Source organism: Desmodus rotundus, chromosome 12 (assembly GCF_022682495.2).
Source record: "Desmodus rotundus isolate HL8 chromosome 12, HLdesRot8A.1, whole genome shotgun sequence".
In the NCBI taxonomy this organism is placed as follows: domain Eukaryota; kingdom Metazoa; phylum Chordata; class Mammalia; order Chiroptera; family Phyllostomidae; genus Desmodus; species Desmodus rotundus.
In genome coordinates, this window is record NC_071398.1 from 52,444,554 (window position 1) to 52,457,271 (window position 12,718).

Genomic DNA, 12,718 nt, shown 5'->3' on the forward strand with positions numbered 1-12,718 from the left:
GGATGGCTCCCGACACCTATCCTCCCTGAGAGCCACACAGATTCCCTTGGAAGCATCAGATGGAAGGGGTAAGGGCACCCACTGAGCCCAGGACTGGGCTGGACTCATACAGGCTGTGGGGCTCTTGATACCACCTTCTCCTCTTTGGGGATCGGTTTTTCCATCTGTGAAATGTGGATTGCAGTAGGCTGACAAATGACCCCCAAGGATGTATACATTGTAATCCCTGGAACCTGGACGTGTTACCCTATAAGGAAAAAGAGCCTTGGCAATTTCGATGAAAGATCTTGAAATGGGGAAGTTATCCTGAGTTATCTGGGTGGGCTCTCAATGTAAATGCATATGCATCCTTGTAGAAGCAAGGCAGAAGCAAATCCGACAACCACCTTAGTCTCCTTGGGCTGCCATAGCAAAGTACCATAGATGGAGCTGCTTAAAAAGCTAAAATACTTCTCACAGTTCTTGAGGCTGGGAAGTCCAAGATCAAGGAGCTGGTGAGGTAAGTTTCATTCTGAGGCCTCTTCCCTGGGCTTATAGGAAGCTGTACATTGCTGTGTGTTCGTATGATCTGCGATTGTGACCAAGATTTGTCGTGTCTTTTCTTAGGAGGACACTGATCCCATCACAAGGGCCCTAGCCTCCTGACTCAACCTAAGTTTAATTACATCCCAAAGGCCCCATCTCCAAATACTAGCACAAGGGCAAGGCTGAAACACATGTACTTGGTGGCAGATACAATTCGGTCCATAGCAACAGCCCCCAGAGGAAAAGGCTGTATGAAGATGTTGGTTTGGAAGACTGTCGTGACACAGCCACAGCCGTGGAATCCAGGATCCTCCCCTGGAGCCTCCAAAGAGGGAGCACGACCTTGCCCACAGTTTGGTTCAGAATTCTGGCCTCCAGCACCATGAATTTGATTTTTGTTTTAAGCCATCAAGTTTGTGATAATGTGTTACAGTAGCCACAAGAAACAGATGAAGGGACCGTGGTGATTTTAAAGGGTGATTGAGAGGATCTGGTGCCTTCTCTGCCTTGCCTGTATTTTCAAGCTTGTCTTCTGCTTTCTGTCTCTCACCCGTCCATTCCCCCCTGGTACCCTTGAAATGGGAATCAGATCATGCCATTCCTACCTACAACTTAAAAAAATCCCGCTGAAAGCCACAGTGGCTGTGTTTATAACCACACTGCAGGAAGAAGACCCAAGTGCAAGTGTGGTTCATGGGAGAAAGCAAAGCATGCACAAACAGAAGGGTATCTGAGTGATGGGACCCACACAACAAGGGCCACACACAGCCACAGGGATGCACACTCTGGAATGAAGCCAGACAGGTTCCCCATACAGACCAGCAAGGCTGGTCTGCAGTGGGAGAACTCAGGATGGCCCTGGGTATGAGGGCCATGGAAGGTTCCTGGGAGCCAGAGACATTCCTTTAATTAAAAAATGTTTACCTATTGATTTTTACAGTGAGAATAAGGGGTGGAGCGGGGAGAGAGAGGGATGGAAACATTGCTTCGTTGTTCTACTTATTTATGCGTTCGTTAATTGCCTCTCGTATATGCCCTGACCAGGGATCGAAACCTCAGCCTTGGCATATTGGGATGATGCTCCAATGGACTGAGCTAGCTGGCCAGACAGCGTACGGTGACACTGACTGCTCTTTGGTGTGGCCTACTGGGGGGACAGGCAGAATGTACCCAAGTCGTGTGGAACACCAGTTAGACCTCTGGATAGGCTGACTCATCAGAGATGACCTCTGAGCAAGGCTTCTGCCCTTGCTGCTATGCCTACTCTAGATCAGCCAGTCCTGGGATGCCCTCTTGAGCTCCTGAGCTTGTCTGAGTCTGGTTTCTCCTTGATCCCTCCCTCCCCTAATGCTGTCTTGGCAATTCCAGAAGCCTGGTTTTCCCTATTTAGACAAGGGGACTGGCAGTGGCTGCCATGTACTGAGAAGGAAAGGTCCTGGGTCCAGAAGGAGGAAGTGGGGACTCTTTAGAGAGGAGCATGGGCCCGTGGCAGGTCTTTGAAACCACAGGACCAGTTGCCAGATTAGTCTAGGGCCTATAACAGGGGTCCAGCCACCTCTAAGCACATTCTACCACTCCTCACGGCACAGTTCCCTAAGTGCCTGGTCAACCTCAGGGCCTTTGCACTACTTTCTTTCTGCCTCAACTGTCCTTCCTGCAGGTGTTTGGAGGTACGTACCCATTAAGGGAGTCCCTTATCATACTCCTTACCATCACCTACTTATTTTGACTCTCTGGTCCCTGACAACCGACCCACGTCTGCCCGCCCGTGATTTTGATGCCCAGCGAATGATGGAGTCGTGGAAAGAGTCCTGCATATATTACTAAAGGACACCACACCTCACTCTGTTCCGTGCATGGCACCGATTTTCCTTCCCAATCATCCAAGGGAGGTCCATCCCTAGGCTGGGGCCGCAGACGAGAGGGGAGGGCCCCTAGGGGGGCGGAGCCTCGCTGGTCGCGGCTGAGGGGGCGTGTCCGCAACGCAGCTGGAACAAAGGCCCACGCGGAGACAAAGCCCCCCGGCCCCCAGCCCCGCCGGGAACAAAGGCAGGCCACACCCGCCCCAGGACCGCCAGAAATGTCTCAGTCCCCTCCTGCGAGCGCCTAAGGAGGCCATTAGGGCCTGCGCCTGCGACCCCGCAGCTGGGCGCGTGCAAGCCCGGGAACGAGGGCAGGGTCTGCGGCTGGACGCACAGGCCTTTCGGCTGTGCGTTCCCTCCAGGGCCGAAACTCTCCGATAGGATTCTCCCCCAAGAATCTCCCATCAGAATTCGGCCAGCTTTGAGGTTCGGATTCCCCACCCGTAAAGGCTTAGCAGACCTTTTGCTCTGTAGCCTCTAGGGAAGTTGGCAGGTTTCAGTGTTTTTCACGTTAAACAACAAAAAGGTTAAAACCCAAAAGTCGGCCTCCTAGCTCTGAACGTAACTACGCCCTGGGCTGGGGACCCCGCTCCACTAACTCGTGCCCGGCATCTCCTCCAGGCCTCAGCCCCGCCCTGTCACGCGAATGCCCGTGACGCAGCGACTGGAGACGTTCCCCCTCCGCCCAAAGGGCGGGGATTGAAGTGGAAGCCCGGACTGCAGACCCTCTGGCGCAGTACAGCGGCTTAACTATGGGGTAGAGGGAGGGGTACCAAGCTCTAACAACGAGGCGCGCCCCGCCCACAAACTAGGTAGCAGCAGTGACGACACAGATGCCCCGCCCCTGCCTCCAGGGCCGCGCCGCTATGGGATAGGCCGAGGTGGGAGGATCCTAGTCTGGCGCTTGCGTACTCTCGGTCCTCGCCGGCTGCGGCCGATACTGGTCCCACCCCCGGGAGTGAGACTTCCAGCGCGCATGCGCGGCGTCGTCGGCGCCAGTTATTTCTGTCCCGCCCCTCGGCCTCGGCTCTTTCTGCGAGTGGGCGCGCGGGCGAGCGGTCGTTCGCGTGGCGCGTGTCGTGGGTTTCCGAGGCCTCTGAGGACGGAGCGTGAGCGGCGGCGGCAAGAAGTGAACAGGCAGTAGCCGACCGGGACTCGGCAGCGCCCCGCGCGCAGCGGGCGTCGGCCCAGGCGGCGCTCGGAGGCGCTCGGCCTCGCAGCGGCGGCTGCGACCCAGCCGTTGGCTGCGAGTGTGTCTGCGCCTGCGCGGCGGGTCCCCCAGCCCCTACTCCCCCCCCCCGGGCGCCCACGGCGGCGTGAGAATGGCGGCCTCGGCGGCGGCGGCCTCGGCGGCGGCGGCAACAGCCGCCTCGAGCAGCCCGGGACCCGGCGAGGGCTCGGCGGGCAGCGAAAAGCGCGCCCCTGCCGCGGCCGCAGCTTCGACTGCGGCATCTGCCTCAGGTTCGGCCTCCGCTTCGGCTTCGGCGTCCTCGCCCGCGGGGGGCGGTGGCGAGGCGCTGGAGCTGCTGGAGCACTGCGGAGTGTGCCGGGAGCGCCTGCGGCCGGAACGGGAGCCGCGCCTGCTTCCCTGCCTGCACTCGGCCTGCAACGCCTGCCTCGGACCACCGGCGCCTTCCTCCGCCAACAGCGCGGGGGACGCTGGGGCAGCGGGCGACGGAGCCGGTGAGTCCCATCTGGCCCCTCCCCCATGTATGGCCTGCAATCCGGACTAGGCGCTCAGATCGGGGTTTCGTTGTGCCTGGTAGGGGGATGCTGGGCCGGATCGGGTGCGGGTAGTAGGGTCTTGGCCGTGCGTTGAGATGGGGCGTCTGCTTTCCAGTTCGACGATTCAGTTTGGTTTTTGCTGTGGGAGGGGAGGGGCTGGCCTTGCACCGACAGAGATTGGGGGTCCAGTGGTGGGGGTGGGGTGGCTTTAAGTCCTGAATGCGAACGTGCAGTGGTTTTGTTGGTTCCTACTCTTTGCAGTTGTGGACTGTCCCGTGTGCAAGCAGCAATGTTTCTCCAAAGATATTGTGGAGAATTATTTTATGCGCGACAGTGGCAGCAAGGCTCCCACTGACTCCCAGGATGCGAATCAGGTATGTCCTGCCTTAGCAGGAGGTTTTGGTCATGGGGACCGGACACTAGACCAGGCACATGGTTACCAGCTTTAGGATTTACTTTTCCAGCACTGCGAGGCTCTGGGCAGGCCATAAAGGCCAAAAGCATTATTTTGCCTTAAGTTTTTTGGGATGTAAATGCAGACCTATTTGGTGTTAGTTTCCTGACTCTGCCTTTGCCCAGCAGTGCTGTACCAGCTGTGAGGATAACGCCCCCGCCACCAGCTATTGTGTGGAGTGCTCCGAGCCGCTGTGTGAGACTTGTGTGGAGGCACACCAGCGGGTGAAATACACCAAGGACCACACTGTGCGCTCCACTGGTATGCAAGGTGGACAGGGTGGCCCAGGCTGCCCTTGTATTTTTGCTGCCAGCTGTGTTTGATGAGGTTGCAGGTGGTGAATGAGTCTCTGGAGCTTCTTTAGGGAGACTACTTAAAAGTGTGGGTGGTAGAACTGGGGAGTCTGGGGCTTTGGTGTGTGGTCTGCTGGTCCAGGTGGAAAAGGAAAGGCCACAGGCAAGTGCAGACAATGAAATGCAGGGTGTCTGAGAAAGGATGTGAAGGGCAGGCACCCTGGTGTTGCCTGGTGCCTGGCTTAAGGCTCTAGGAGAAAGGCCTCTGGGTCAGAACACAGTGTCTAGACAAGTTGGGAGAGTCTTTAGGTCATTAGTGACAGTGAGTTCTGGAAGTGGTTTATCTTTAGGGTGTAGGTGTCAGGTTTCCAGACTTACCTATAAATGTGATTACAGTGGTATGAAGATAGGTATGATAGCTTTCTGAATCTATCTTGATTTTTGGTTTGCATCTTACCACGAGTGGCCTTTTAGTAGCCACATTGCAGCTGCTCCAGACCAGAGGACAGTACTGGTGGGAAGATGAGGATGGAGATGGTGGCTGTGGAGCATTAACCACCAGGAGGGAAGAGAAGGTGTCCACGGGGAATCTTGGGTTGTAGGCAAGGGTCCGGGTGCAGGTGAAGGCAGTATTGGAGGAACCAAAGTCAGGTTCGTCTCAGTGTCATATAGCTTAGGCTGGGTTGGTGTGGCCAGGGGGTTTTGGGGATTGTGGAGGAAAGAGGAACAGACTTCCAAGCAGCTTTGTAATGGTGACAGACTCTGAGGCAGGACAGGAGGGCATCCACATGGTATCTTGTTGTTGGGTGGTAATTGAGCACCTTACCCCACAGTGAGAGGGGTCCTGACACCTTTCTGAGGGTCCTGGTCCAATATCTCATTTCTCAGTGTGAGAAGGCTCTGAAGGGTTTTAAGAGGTTGGTGGTCTCTTAACAGAGGGGAGAGGGAGGGTCACTAGGCATGGCTTCTGAGGAACGTGCCTAGATGGTGTTCTAGGCTCTGATTTGCTTTCTGTGTGCCAGAGAGCAAGTATTGTTTGTCCTGGGACACACAGTAGCCAGATTCTCCTTCCCTGCTGGACAGAATCTGCTGTGAGTGTAGGAGAAAGGGGCCCTGTGTGTGTGTGTTTGGGGGGGGGGGTTGGAGGTGTAGAAGCTTTCCAGTGTCCCTGGAGAAGATTCCAGTAGAGGAACAATAGGGGGTGGTCCCCAGGCCGTGATTCTCACACTGTCACAGCCAGAGCTGAAAGGGCGATGGATCTTTTGGGGGTAGGGGGCGTGTGGTCTCTTGATTAGGCTTGGGATAGAGAGTTTTGAGAGTAAGGATCTGGCCTCCTGGGCCCGTGCTCTGCCCTGGCCGCTCCTGCAGGGCCCTCTGCATTTCAGAATTGATAGTTTAGGGTTGCAGGACAGGCAGGGGGTGATATCCCCTGACTTGGAGGGACTGAGCATGAGTTCTGTCCTTGTGTATCCATTCCCCAGGGCCAGCCAAGTCCCGAGATGGCGAGCGCACAGTGTACTGCAATGTGCACAAGCATGAGCCTCTCGTGTTGTTCTGTGAGAGCTGTGACACCCTCACCTGCCGGGACTGCCAGCTCAACGCCCACAAGGACCACCAGTGAGTCCTGCGGCGGGGGCGGGGGCTCCACCTGGTCCCATGCTCAACGCCCAGGCCCACCTCTGTTTGCCCTCAGATACCAGTTCCTGGAGGACGCAGTGAGGAACCAGCGCAAGCTCCTGGCCTCACTGGTGAAGCGCCTCGGGGACAAGCACGCGACTCTGCAGAAGAATACCAAGGAGGTTCGCAGCTCGTAAGTGGATGCCTGGGCCATGGGGGTGTCCCTAGGTGAGCACCTGCCTGAGTGGACCTCACCTGGCCCACCCTCACCCCAGGATCCGCCAAGTGTCTGACGTGCAGAAGCGTGTACAGGTGGATGTTAAGATGGCGATTCTGCAGATCATGAAGGAACTGAACAAGCGGGGCCGGGTGTTGGTCAATGATGCCCAGGTACACCTGCAGGGAGAGGGTCCTGGGGACTGGCATCCTCTGCTGGCTTCTGATTCCCTCCTTGTGTGAGGAGGGGTCCTTGGGGCCTCTTCCATCTTGACGCCGCCTCTTCGTACTTGCAGAAGGTAACGGAGGGGCAGCAGGAGCGCCTGGAGCGGCAGCATTGGACCATGACCAAGATCCAAAAGCATCAGGAGCACATCCTACGGTTCGCCTCATGGGCCCTGGAGAGTGACAACAATACAGCTCTTCTGCTGTCCAAGAAGTTGGTGCGTGCTGGGCATGCCTAGGTGATGGGGTGCTAGCAGGTGCTGCCAGCATTCTGACGCCTTGTTTACTACCTGGGAGCTCATATAGTGCCCCACCCCCCAGATCTACTTCCAGCTACACCGTGCCCTCAAGATGATCGTGGACCCTGTGGAGCCACACGGCGAGATGAAGTTCCAGTGGGACCTCAATGCCTGGACCAAGAGCGCTGAGGCCTTTGGTGGGTCTTGGTCTTCCCCTTGCTGTACTTGCCATCCCTCTCGGCACTGTCTTATGTCTATCTCCTTCTCGCAGGCAAGATTGTGGCAGAGCGACCAGGCACCAACTCAACAGGCCCTGCGCCCATGGCCCCTCCACGGGCTCCAGGGCCCTTAAGCAAGCAGGGCTCTGGCAGTAGCCAGGTGAGCAGGGGAAGGGGACTCCGGGGGGAGGAGTGAGGCTTGGTCTCTGGGGCACCCGCCCACTGAGGTCCATCCTGCTTTGTCCGTAGCCCATGGACGTGCAGGAAGGCTATGGCTTCGTGTCAGGTGAGTGAATCTGATCTGCCAGTAGGGGGGAGAGCTCCAGTGTGCCAACTCTACCTTCCCACCCACTGTCTCGTCCCCTGTGTTCCTAGCAGATGATCCTTACATGAGTGCAGAGCCACACGTGTCAGGCATGAAACGGTGAGTGTGGCTGTCCTTTGGAGCTGGGTGGGCACACGGACAAGGTGTTAACACCAAGCCACATCCACAGGTCTCGCTCGGGTGAGGGTGAAGTGAGTGGTCTCATGCGCAAGGTACCACGAGTGAGCCTGGAGCGCTTGGATCTTGACCTCACAGCTGACAGCCAGCCACCAGTCTTCAAGGTCTTCCCAGGCAGCACCACTGAGGATTACAACCTGATAGTTATTGAGCGTGGGGCTGCAGCTGCAGCTGCTGGACAGCCAGGAACTGCCCCAGGGGCTCCTGGGGCCCAGCCCCTTCCTGGCATGGCCATTGTCAAGGTGAGTCTGCCCCCAAGTCTCCGTGGCTGGAAAATAAATGACATCCTCCTAGGCCCAAACCTTGCTGAACCACTAGCATTTCATTTCAGGAGGAAGAGACAGAGGCTGCTATTGGAGCCCCACCTGCAGCCACCGAGGGCCCTGAGACCAAGCCTGTGCTGATGGCCCTGGCGGAGGGCCCTGGTGCTGAGGGCCCCCGCCTGGTCTCACCCAGTGGCAGCACTAGCTCCGGTCTGGAGGTGGTGGCTCCAGAGGGCACTTCAGCCCCCACTGGTGGCCCAGGTGCCTTGGATGACAGTGCTACCATATGCCGTGTCTGCCAGAAGCCAGGTGACCTGGTCATGTGCAACCAGTGCGAGTTCTGTTTCCACCTGGACTGCCACCTGCCAGCCTTGCAGGATGTGCCAGGGTGCGAGGCTGTGGGATGTGCTTGGGGGGTGGGGGTGCCAGATCTGCACAGTTCCTCACTCTTGCCTCCTGTAGGGAGGAGTGGAGCTGCTCACTGTGCCACGTGCCACCTGATCTGAAGGAGGAGGACGGCAGCCTGAGCCTGGATGGTGGTGACAGCAGTGGTGTGGTGGCCAAGCTCTCTCCAGCCAACCAGCAGGTGAGGGTTGGGCCATTCCCTTGGCTGCCCAGCAGCTGCACAAACTCCCACTCCCCAGTGGCTTTGACACCTTCCCCCAACTGTCTACAGAAGTGCGAGCGTGTCCTGCTGGCCCTGTTCTGCCATGAGCCCTGCCGTCCCCTGCACCAGCTGGCCACTGACTCTAGCTTTTCTGTGGTGAGTCCTGGGACCTGGGGGTGGGGGGCCAGGGGCAGGGGCTGTCTGGCCCTCATCTTCAGCCTGTGGCCTCTGCCTGTAGGATCAACCTGGTGGCACCTTGGACCTGACCCTGATCCGTGCCCGCCTCCAGGAGAAATTGTCACCCCCCTACAGCTCGCCCCAAGAGTTTGCCCAGGATGTGGGCCGAATGTTTAAGCAGTTCAACAAGCTGACAGAGGTGAGTCTGTGGAAGGGCTGGGGCTGGGGCTGGGGGAAAGAGATCAGGGAACCACTTCCTGTATCTGTCTGTCCAGGACAAGGCCGATGTGCAGTCCATCATCGGCCTGCAGCGCTTCTTCGAGACTCGCATGAATGAGGCCTTTGGTGACACCAAGTTCTCAGCTGTGCTGGTGGAGCCCCCACCGCTGAGCCTACCTGGTCCAGGCCTGAGTGCCCAGGAGTTGTCCAGTGGCCCTGGTGATGGCCCTTGAAGCTAGACCCCCTGGGTCTTGTTCTCTCAACCCCATCCTTTCCCTCTGGTGGCCTGGCTCGCACTCCTTGGTAGCCCCATTTCCCAGCCCCTCACAATACTGTTTTTACTTCTGTGGATTTAATAAAAACTTCACAAGTTCCTCGGGCCTTGGTCGGTGGGGGCAGTGTTCCTGGGACCTGGTGTCTGCCTGCGTTTATGCTTCCCCAAACTCGGGTGGGCTGAGTAGGGCTATGGGCACTTCCCCCCAGCCATTTACACGTCCAGGGAGTGGGGAGGAGTATCCCAATTTGGCTTTGGTGATGTGGGGAACACTAGGTGTTCTGGAGGGTGTGTATACCTCTCAAAGAGGTAAGAAGCTATGCCCTGTAGGTGGGCTGTCCCAGATCTCTGATGCACAGGGTGAAGCCCCAGTTGTGTGCTACGTCCGATACGTAGCACACAAGTGAAGTCCACCACTTCACAGGAGTTGTAACCACTCCTGTGAGCTGGGTGGGACCCTGCCAAGCTGAGTTGGGAACTATGCCTGGCAGATAGGATAGAACTTCCAGGAACACCCCCATCTTGGGGTGGTAGTGTTGAGGCACACATACTAGAGTCCTGGGAGGGGTTAGTCCATGCTGACTGGCCCACATGGAGCCCTAAGTAACTCCTAAGGGGCCCCAGACTGGCCCACAAGAGGCCAGCCACACAAGCCTAGGAACTAGTGTCCAATCTCTTTTATTACAGAAAGGGCACAGTGAAAAAGCATCCACCGGGGTCCCTAGGGTGGCCTGGGGCTGTCAGTCTCTCCTCAGGTTCTTGAGGCGTTCCTCTAGGTCTGCGTCAGCATCCACCAGGGCTGAGGCTGCAGCCTCCGCTTTCTTCCCACCAGTTGCCACGCTGAGGGAGCCTCCAGTGGAGGGGAGGTCTGCAGAGGGAGGGGATTAGAGATCCTAGGGAGCAGCAATGGGGGGGGGGACCAGGCCCAAGGTTTGTAGCACTCACTGGACAGTTCATCTGTCAGGCTCAGTCCTAGCTCGTCCAGGACCTGGGACACAACAGCATCACTGGGGAAGAAAAGAACTCTGAGGGTCAGTTAGTCCCCCTGTGAGGGCCAGGCCTCTACTTCAGCCCCCACCTCTCCACAAACCTCTCCTCTTCATCCTCCTCGTCACCCATGGCGTCATCAATGGCGTCGTTCATCATCTCCTCCTTCATGTCCATGATCTCTGCCTGCCGCTCAAACTCCATCATGATCTTCTGGATCTGGGGCAACTTGAGCTACAAGTGGAGGGAGGGTGAGTGTGGACTCTGAGGTTGGGGCCTGCAGTGATGTGTTCGGGGAGAGACACACCTGTCTGTTCATGGTGCCCATGGCCTTGGTGACACCCTTCATGGCTTGCGCCATCGAGTTGTTAGACTTGAGTGTCTGGATCTTGAGGGACACAGCCTGGATGTTGGCCCGCATCAGCACAAACTTACGCACGTAGCGACGTGTGCGCACCAGGTCCTTTGCCATGATGCGAACAGCATCCTGAGGAGGGCACAAAGGTGGCAGGGAGCCCCTATTCCCATAGAAGTTTTCAGAGGACTCCCTGTGGCTAAACACTGCTCACTGCTCCCTCCCAGCCACTCCAGGCTCTTCTGAGCTGCTCACTTCTCTGACCCCCTGGCTGGAGTCCCTCCCTTGCCTTAAAACACCCATTCCTGAATTTTCACCCTGGCCAAAGAATCTTCCACGTCACTTACCCAAAGCTCAGCTGCTGACTTCCTAAACCTCTTCCTGGCCTTGCCTATCCCAAGAAATGGTACCACCTCAACCCAGCTATTCAGGCCCAAACTCCTCACCAACCACAGGCTCTACTCGCTATTGGTTCAGGCAGGCGCTCCTCTCCACTTCAGGTCAGAGTGTTCTCTAACCTGTGTCTCCTGCAGGGAACCCTTCCCGTCCACTTCCACTGAGCTCACTTACACTCCCTCGTCCAGTATTTGGGGCTTCAATCTCCACTGGCTATCTTCATTCCCCAAGATTTGCCTCCGACATCACCTCCCAAGAGGCAGGCTTTACAGATCCCCAAACTAGGAAAGCCCCGTTCACCCTCACTCCATTTTCCTCGAAGCACCTACTTGTTGGTGTCCCTTTCTGCTTGCTGCCGTCATAGCAGTGCCTGACCACACAACAGAACCTAGTTCTGTTTCCCAGCCCCTGCCCAGCTGAGCTCACCATCTGGCCCTGCTTGGCCATTTTCTTGATGTCTGCGATGATTTTCTTTTCCTGGGTCTCTAGCTTCTGTCGCTCACGGTCCAGCTCTCGCATGGCGCGGTTCAGGGCCCGTTGGTTCTGCCGCAGCAGCTCCTCCGGCGTTTTCCGGCGCCCGAACAACAAATCCATGGAGGCAGGAGCCCGCTGGTGGGCCTGGGACTTAGTGCGAAACCTAGCTTCTGGTCAGCATGGGGCCCAAAAAAGTGGCAAGAGGCAGCATGTATGGAGGGGCGGAACAGGCGGGGTTGTGCAAGACGGGAAGGGGCGAGTAGGGAGAGGGTGTTGTGAATGGAAGACCAAAACAGTGCTACCGGGAACATCGGGGTGGTTCTAGGGTCTCGGGGGACAGCTAGGTCTAAAAGCCATCACAGCGTTCCTACACCTGCCCCTTCATCACGGTGCCTCTAGGCTTCCGCCTCCCTCTCCACACAAAGGTGACGCCCTGTTTTCTCTGATGGACGGAGACCGGAGGTGGACGGTTGGGGGTCAACTGGGGCATTTGGGATCTTGGGCGTCAGGGAAGTAGTGGGCTGGATACGTGGAGGCCCTGAGTGCCAAGCTGACAGTGAAGGGACGGCATTCAGACCCGGAGACTCCGAAAGCTGAGGGAACCTCTGTGCCGCGAGTACATTTAGGGGCATCGGGGAACCCTGTAAACTGAGGGCTGCAGAATGAGCGGGCAGTGTCCACCCAGGCCAGGGTCTGGGGGCTGGGGCGGGGGCCCTGTGCACCGAGAACAAGGTGGCGACGCACACCCTGACGGTGAGGCCACAGTCCCAGGAAGAGCGAGGCTTAGGACGCCCCGGTGACGATGCCCTCGTACTCGGCTCACCACACACCCACCCAGGACCCGAGGCCCGGTAGGGGCCACTCACCGAAGCTGGGACGGGGACCCACTTCCGCTTCCGGGTTACGAGCCTCTTGCTCGGTTCCCGGGTGCGGTGGCCAACGACAAACCCTCCGGTTCTGCCGCCTCTGCAGTCGCCGCCTTTTCCGGAGTAAACGACCTGACGTCACAGGCCCCGCCTGCTCCGGAACTCGTGGTGGCTTGAGCGCGCGTGCGCACACACCCTATAACAGACCGGCACCAAGGCGCATG

General features: G+C 57.6%; 2 protein-coding genes across 5 annotated transcripts; one reads left to right on the forward strand and one right to left on the reverse strand.

Annotated features, from left to right (window-relative positions):
• The first annotated feature begins 3,394 nt into the window (after positions 1-3,394).
• TRIM28 (tripartite motif containing 28) lies at positions 3,395-9,516 on the forward strand. 2 transcript variants are annotated; one of them, XM_045203592.2, is made up of 17 exons: positions 3,395-4,070; positions 4,374-4,486; positions 4,695-4,827; positions 6,341-6,476; positions 6,553-6,669; positions 6,752-6,866; positions 6,989-7,135; positions 7,239-7,353; positions 7,428-7,534; positions 7,624-7,660; positions 7,750-7,798; positions 7,869-8,118; positions 8,208-8,527; positions 8,602-8,725; positions 8,816-8,902; positions 8,985-9,122; positions 9,199-9,516. In XM_045203592.2, the coding sequence occupies exons 1-17, from the start codon at positions 3,710-3,712 to the stop codon at positions 9,373-9,375; spliced, it is 2,526 nt and encodes an 841-aa protein (XP_045059527.2). In that variant the 5' UTR covers positions 3,395-3,709; the 3' UTR covers positions 9,376-9,516. The 2 variants fall into 2 exon arrangements, with proteins under 2 accessions (XP_045059527.2, XP_053771630.1); XM_053915655.1 differs by having other exon boundaries at positions 7,753-7,798.
• A 562-nt stretch (positions 9,517-10,078) lies between these two features.
• On the reverse strand, positions 10,079-12,649 carry CHMP2A (charged multivesicular body protein 2A). Of its 3 annotated transcripts, none has more exons than XM_045203640.2 (6): positions 12,495-12,649; positions 11,581-11,798; positions 10,711-10,890; positions 10,507-10,637; positions 10,362-10,423; positions 10,079-10,284 (listed from the first exon to the last, which is right to left on the reverse strand). In XM_045203640.2, exons 2-6 carry the CDS (start codon positions 11,746-11,748, stop codon positions 10,157-10,159), a joined length of 669 nt encoding a protein of 222 aa, XP_045059575.1. In that variant the 5' UTR covers positions 11,749-11,798; positions 12,495-12,649; the 3' UTR covers positions 10,079-10,156. The 3 variants fall into 3 exon arrangements, with proteins under 3 accessions (XP_045059575.1, XP_053771670.1, XP_053771669.1); XM_053915695.2 differs by having other exon boundaries at positions 11,581-11,791; positions 12,495-12,630; XM_053915694.2 differs by having other exon boundaries at positions 11,581-11,795; positions 12,495-12,630.
• Between the last annotated feature and the right edge of the window lie 69 nt (positions 12,650-12,718).

Excerpts from the sequence above, each read along its gene's own strand:
- TRIM28 (XM_045203592.2), top strand. The coding sequence starts at position 3,710 with ATGGCGGCCTCGGCGGCGGCGGCCTCGGCGGCGGCGGCAACAGCCGCC. Across the intron at positions 7,535-7,623 it reads AGGGCTCTGGCAGTAGCCAG|CCCATGGACGTGCAGGAAGG; the intron begins GTGAGCAGGGGA and ends CTTTGTCCGTAG. Across the intron at positions 8,726-8,815 it reads TCTCTCCAGCCAACCAGCAG|AAGTGCGAGCGTGTCCTGCT; the intron begins GTGAGGGTTGGG and ends AACTGTCTACAG.
- CHMP2A (XM_045203640.2), bottom strand. The coding sequence starts at position 11,748 with ATGGATTTGTTGTTCGGGCGCCGGAAAACGCCGGAGGAGCTGCTGCGG. Across the intron at positions 10,638-10,710 it reads TGGGCACCATGAACAGACAG|CTCAAGTTGCCCCAGATCCA; the intron begins GTGTGTCTCTCC and ends CTCCACTTGTAG. Across the intron at positions 10,285-10,361 it reads CCTGACAGATGAACTGTCCA|ACCTCCCCTCCACTGGAGGC; the intron begins GTGAGTGCTACA and ends CTCCCTCTGCAG.